The sequence below is a fragment of the Herpailurus yagouaroundi genome, unplaced genomic scaffold (genome assembly GCF_014898765.1).
Source record: "Herpailurus yagouaroundi ecotype Mexico unplaced genomic scaffold, PumYag 160, whole genome shotgun sequence".
NCBI classification, from domain to species: Eukaryota; Metazoa; Chordata; class Mammalia; order Carnivora; family Felidae; genus Herpailurus; species Herpailurus yagouaroundi.
The window spans coordinates 31716924-31723632 of NW_024412401.1; the positions used below are offsets into that span (position 1 = coordinate 31716924).

The 6709-nt window shown below is 41.3% G+C and overlaps 1 protein-coding gene across 8 annotated transcripts in view; it reads left to right on the forward strand.

Moving 5' to 3' along the window:
• ZNF462 (zinc finger protein 462) overlaps positions 1–6481 on the forward strand; it is a 140163-nt gene extending 133682 nt beyond the window's left edge. For 6 of the 8 annotated variants that reach the window (XM_040481896.1, XM_040481897.1, XM_040481895.1 and 3 more), the window contains 2 exons: positions 2344–2467; positions 3635–6481. In XM_040481896.1, coding sequence (XP_040337830.1) covers positions 2344–2467; positions 3635–3842 — 332 coding nt within the window. In that variant the 3' untranslated portion in view covers positions 3843–6481. Of the gene's footprint in view, positions 1–2343; positions 2468–2825; positions 2972–3634 lie in introns of all 8 variants that reach the window. The other 2 variants (XR_005792610.1, XR_005792611.1) reach the window with 2 other exon arrangements.
• The last annotated feature ends 228 nt before the right edge of the window (positions 6482–6709 follow it).

Sequence of the window (6709 nt, forward strand, 5' to 3'; positions counted from 1 at the left end):
ACGATTTTAGAGGTTACAAGTGTTGCAGAGGCAAGAAGCCCTTTTAGTCTTCCCCTCCCTGTGACTCCTCCAGAATGAAAGCATAGCAAATTAGAAAAATAGATGGCAGTTAGGTGCATGGGGCACCAGGCAAATTTCCTTCCTTGCCTGGCTTGGCCGCCCCCTTTGCGTGGGCACTGGGGCGACAGACCAGTTCGGTTTGACTGTAAAGAATTTCATGGTGTCTGATCACTTCTCACTGGAAAGTGTAGTATCCACATTCATGAGCCGTAACCACATGGTGGGGGGGGACGTCTTTGGGTAGAGGGGCATGTATTCCTCTCTCTGAGGGTAGGGGATTTACATGAGTAACTTCTAGTAATGTTAATGAGAATTACAAGCCTAACCCTCCCTATCCCCCTCTCCGATCCTTGAAAGAACAGCCTCCTTTGTCTCATCTCCTTTGAATCCATTCTCCACCATCTAGGTATATTCTTGCCAATGAGAAGAAATGGCACACAATAGCCTCGGGGAGTTTTTGCCAGACGGTCTGTCTTCTAGGAGTAGAGCGGGAGGTGGCTTTAGTGCAGCTCTCAGGGCTGATGGAGAGCTATTTGATGTGTGACAGGTAATGACTGGCCTCCTCCTTTGAGGATGAAACAGCATGAGCCATTGGAAAGAATAGATGACTGGTTTCATGTTTCCTAAGGGTAAAGGAGCAAATGTGCCAGGAGCATGCCCCTCGTTGGCAAGTGTAGACTTTCATCAGGCACGCTCAGTGCAGGGGGCTCATGTCCTTGTAGCCATAGCCACCCCATTCCCAGCACCCTTTCCAACATGGGAACTAGAGAGAAGACTGACCGTGGCCATATTGCAGGTCCTGCCTAGGAAGCTCGGAGGGAATTTGAAAGAGAAGAAACCAGGCATGAAGAAATCAAAATTAACCCAGGCAGAATCCTCCCCACCCCCCTCTCATTATGCAGTTGGGAGGAGTCAGGAAGGCATTCTGTTGATTTCTTGCCCAAGATAATCCCTGCTAAGGAATTAATGCGCAGAGCAGATGGTGCTGTCTCATTTCCAATGAAAAGAATCAAGGAAGATAGTCTGTGCAATTATTTTTAATGGCTTGTGTGGTGATCTTCTTAATTTGTGAGAAAATGTTTCATCTTTTGTTAAAACTGGCCCATTCACATAGCGTTTTGTGCTAAAGATTAAGGCAGCACAGAGACACCTATCCTGTTAACATCATCCTGAGGATTTTATTAGATGAAGTGTTTTAACCAGAGGACATCTTCCTGTAGCATCTTGTATGTACAAGCATAGGGTGATCAGATATGTAGAGATGATGGACATTTCCCCGTATGCTGCCCTCACTCTGCTGCGTGGCTGCAGGACCGTCTCGGCCCTGCTGTTTATTATCCACAAGGAGATTGGCTCTCTGTGGTGTAATGAAAGACATATGGGCTTAGGACTCGGGAGAACACAAAGGCCACGTGAGCTCTCATCTTTGAGTTTGCCAGGAGGAGTGGTCTGTAAACAATTAGCCAGCCAATCCACATTGATCAGACCCCTAACATGTGCCCGGCGCCATGGAGAAAACAAAACGACCGTCAGTATTTGATGTTTGCAACAGACCTTCCAGAAAACTCTGTACCCCCACATTCATGAGTACCACCAATTGAGGAGTAGATGTCAGGCAGCCAGCCAGGGGCCCTCACTAGCTCAGGACATACTTTTACAAACTGGCCTCCCCGCTTCCCAGGATTCTCGTTCACGCTAGCTTCTTTGCTCGCAGATCTCATTCAGTGCTCGTTGCCACCCTGTGAGGTGTTGATTATGACATCCGTGACAGATGAGCACAAGTCGTGAGCCCTCAGCTCTACTTGGAACGCATCGAAACCCTGAGGTCTGCTACGCGTAACCTGGTCCAGTGCCTCTATATTCTTTTTAGTGAGCAAAGATAAACCTGTGTCAAATAGAAAATGAATAGGTGCTAAATAGCGAGGCACTGGTAGAGCATCCTAGAAGGAAGAGATTCGATAGAAAAAACTGCCGAGACGCTGTTGGAATGGACAGAAGGGGTTCTTAGGGCCAGAAAGACCCAGACTATTTGTGATGAGGCAGTGAGGAGGAACGGGGCCGCTGGGGGCCTGGGACCCAGGAGCTGCTCTTGACGGCTATCCAAGAAATGCCCTGACGTGAGAAGCCAGTAGGAGAACTAAGAGAAAGGAATCTGGAAATTGCCTTCATGGAGGGTTTTACGGGTGAAAGTAGGAAAGAAAGGAGGTTTCCTAATGAATGTTGACTTCCCTCTTCTGCTTCCTCCCACAGCACACAGGTAACACTTCTGCTTTCTCCTCACAGATCTGATGAGATTTGCTGACCATGGGGCTGCTATTAACACTGAGAAGCGTTTTCCATGTGAATTTTGCGGACGGGCGTTCTCACAGGGCTCTGAGTGGGAAAGGCACGTGCTCAGACACGGCATGTAAGTTGAGCCGTCCCAAGATGCCTTTGCCCAAAGTGAGAAGTGGCAGGGAGAACAGGTTCTGTTTTTTTGCTTTTTGTTTGTTTTGTTTCGTTTTGTTTTGTTTTTGGTCCCCCTGACAATCCGTAGGCCCTTCCCTCTGTGTCACACTTTATTTCTGGGCTTGGGAGGAGAGGCAGCCATCAGGAACTAGGTTTCTTCTTTTCTGTTGGTTTTTTTCAATGGTCACCCAGACACAACTCAAATGAGGAAAAATCATCTTTACGAAAGACAAATCCCACTCAAGCCCTCGCGTGGAAGTTTAGCGTTCTCCAGCCAGTGTCCCTTCAGCTTTCATTAGCCTGACATTCTCTGATAGAGCGTGGACCGGGGTCAAAAGATCTGGCTTCTGTTCCTGCCTCTGTGATGACTCATTCCCTGAGTGGCCTTGAACATTCCCTCGCACCTCTTGGTGCCTTCAATGCTCTGCCTCGGGGACAGAGCCAGCTTCTGCCTGCCTCCCAGGTAGGTGGGAGCATATCCGTAAAACACTTGTAAGATCTTTGAACATAAAACCGTCCCCTAGACGAGGCACTCTTAGTCTGCCAGACAGAGAGAACCCAGGAGTCAGTTCCTGAGTAGAAAATGCCCCTGAAACCCCAAGCATCTAAACTTCAGAGAACCTAACTAAGTTTCCCTAGACATGGGTTCCATCTTTGGGTTTTTACTTTTTGTTTGTTTTTTATGATTTGTTTCTGGATCCGTCCATTAAATCTTTACCTGAGTTGCTCTTTTAGTCTTCATAAATATAGCCAATCTCCAAGCTTATGGGTTACACAGAGGAGTTTGAGCATAAGACAGTTCTTGCTACTACTACCAGTTATGACCTATCACCCAGAAGAGGGAACATAAAATAATTATGTTAATGTGGACACAAGGCATGGTATAATCAAAACAGAGTATAATAATGGCTATTTTTGTAGGTTCACATCTTTAATAAGATGCTGAAATACATGACCTAAGCATAACATGTAGCAAAGGATAAATCACTCAGAATTTACTCATATGTTTATGGCATTTATGCAAAGGAAACCCCAAGGTCTTTTTAGGATCAGGAAAATCAGGACTTTTTTGTTTAATTAGAAAAAAAGGAATACTCATCCATCTCTACCATCACTGTTTCTCCAGGGCGTTGAATGACACCAAGCAGGTGAGCAGAGAAGAAATCCACCTGAAGGAGAGTGTGGAGGACAGTATTAAGATGCCCTCTATAGAGGAAAAGGAAGATGATGAGGCAATCGGGATAGACTTTTCCCTAAAGAGTGAAACAGTAGCCATCTGTGTAGTAGCTGCTGACAAATCTCTCCTGGAGAATGCAGAGGCCAAAAAAGAATAAGCGTTTGGTGAACTTCTTAATCAAACCGTACTTGAACCGTGATGAGAAAGTGGGGAGGGCCAGCTTGGGCTGAGAAGGGCGGGGACAGAAAAGAAGACAGAACAAAGCTGCTTTTTAGGACTGAACAATCTATTTTCAAAGCACTGGTACCTGTGTGAGTGAGTATGTAAATTAAAGTTATTTAAATGGTTGGAATATGTGGCTCCTTTTCCATCACTACACCTTTTCTTCCGGATCTTCATCATGGAAGTGTCATTTGTTGCGGAATATGGAAGCACCTCCCATGCACACGGTGTGCTCTGTGGTGGTCTTGGACAGGATGTGGAAACAGAAGCTCCGTGACAGTACAAGACTTCTCTTAGGGGAACAACTTTTTGACGCACATCTTTCGGTGCGTTTTTCTAGTTTTAATACCTTAAGCTTTTTCAAGACCTAACTGCAGCCGCTTTGGGAAAAAACAAACAAACAAAAAAAAAAAACACAAAAAAACAAAAAACAAAAACAGAAAACAAAAAAACTGCTTTGCATAAAACAGTCACCTGTTTCCTAGTACCTCAAACTTAACCAAGGGAATTCTCTGCATTTGTCAGTACTACCTGTCGTCGTTGTGGTTAAATGTAGAGAGAACTGCTGGGCAAGACGGTGAATGGAGAAAAAAAAAAGAGAGTTTTAAAGAAAGGAACACAAATTGTGCTTAAAATCCCCACGTGGGTTTTATTTCTTAAAATACTGTGATTTTTTTAATTATTTTAGTAAAAAACAAAACAAAAAAAAGAAACAGACTTTAATTATTAGATAACTGTTTGTGAATTGTCATCCTTTATTCCAGGTAAGCTGTTTATTAGTGTTCAACTATAATTTAGAATTTGGTAGATTCATGTGAGCTAATTTTACGGTGACTGTGGAGTTTTGTTTGCCACATGTTTATTTTCTATCAATTTGAGTGTTACAAACACAGCACAATTCAGTTTTCACATAAATTGTTTTTTATGTGCGTGTTATTGTTGTTTTAATTTGGGGGTAAGGGAGATTTAGTTTTTTGTGAATAGGAATGTCTTTATTTTAAACATGGAAATAACAAAGAAGTTAACTTTTTTTTTCCCCTTAATTTAACTAAAGAACCAAACTTTTCGGCACAGCTATGCAGCTTGTGGGCCAGACGAGGAAGTCCTCTTCACCCTTTTGTTGCTTGTCAATTAACACATTATCCGTCTCACACAAATAATTTCTGTTAGGATGGGCTGGCTTTTGTGTGTGATTTAAAAATCTGTGTTCTGTTTTTGTTTGCATTGTGTTTTGGGGGAGGGTTTTTTCATTTATTTTGTGGAACAAGGGGATATGCTAGAATCCCATCCCTTTGGTGAGTGGACAAGAAATACTTATATCCTATAAGGAGCCTGGAGAACTACTTTTTTTTTTTTTTTTTTTTTTTTTAAATGTAGCTGCCAGCTGCTCTGTTTCCCAATATTAGCTTTTTCAGGAGGGAGCAGCTTAGACTAAATCTAAGTCTACATTTATAATATGTTCTGATTGTGAACAAAGGGTTTCATTCCAAAAAGTAGAAAAGAACTTTCCTTGAAGCCTAGGTTATAGAAGCCTGTGTGCGTGTGTGCTTGGATGTGTGTGTGCTCGTGTGTATGCGTGTGTGTGAGTCCTTTGGTTTTCATGTTTTGTTTTTTTGTTTTTTGTTTTTTGTTTTTTTTTTTTACTTGGAAGGGTTGTGGGAGGGGGAGGGAAGAAAGGGGCAGGGAATCCTGAGATGACAGTGTCCCACACAGCTTCAAATAAAATCCATGGAAAGATATTGCATTTGTGGAATAGGTGCTTACTTGAAAAGCATGTTCTTCTTTTATTTTCTTGCTGTTAAAAAGTTTTATTTGTAGGGAGTTTCTTTTAATTTAATTTTTTTTTTTTTAGGGATGGGGGCCATCATGTGGAAACCAGACAATGGGGAAAGTGTGATCTAGACAAAGATAACATTTTGTGTCCATATTTGTTTTTAATTGGCCTCATTTCAAATGTATTAAACAGTTCCATACCTGGATTGGGTGTTTGTATGGTTACCAAAAAAAAAAAAAAAAAAAAAAAAAAAAAAAAAAAAATCAAGCAAAAAAAAAAAGGAAAGAAAGAAAGAAAAAGGAAAAAAAACCAGAAAATAATTGTGACATGCTTTTATCACTACTTTATTTTTCAAATAACATGTAAATATTGTAATCCATTGGATTTTGTTTTGCTAACCTGTTAATAAAAATATGGGACCATTATCCTTTTAACAAGGCTAGAATGTCATTTTTTTCTTTTTTCAAACATATACCTGATATTTTGTGGCCGCACATTTTGGATGCATTATTATAATTCTGTTGACTGTAATGACATAGAATTTACAACATTTTTTTGTTTAATTTATACAGAGGACATTTTTTTTTCAGAGCTTGAGAGAAGATAAATAGCAAAATGAGAACCTGTTGACTCCAATAATCAGTGTTTCCCAATACTTGATAGGAGAGAGGGAGATTCTGAGTTCTTGAAGCCAAGGGTTTAAAAAACAACAAAACACACCAGTAGGTTATTCAAGTTGTTTGCAACATACATTTTGTAATGAAATGTGAGAAATTAATAAAGAATTTTTTTCACATGTGTTTATGTGCATCTGTTGTAGATCATTTACAGATAAGAAATGTGGGAATAATAACAGTGTTGTCTTTCAGTGCATGTACAGGAGAGCTAATTCAAGCCACTGAGTCTACACAGGTATGGAAAGCAAAGGTAATAGTAAGGTGAGGTATGAGCTGGGAGTTTTAAAGTTAATATTTCTACATCAGATATTTATCACCAATTGGGGGAATTTTATGGAGGGAAGGTTTTCC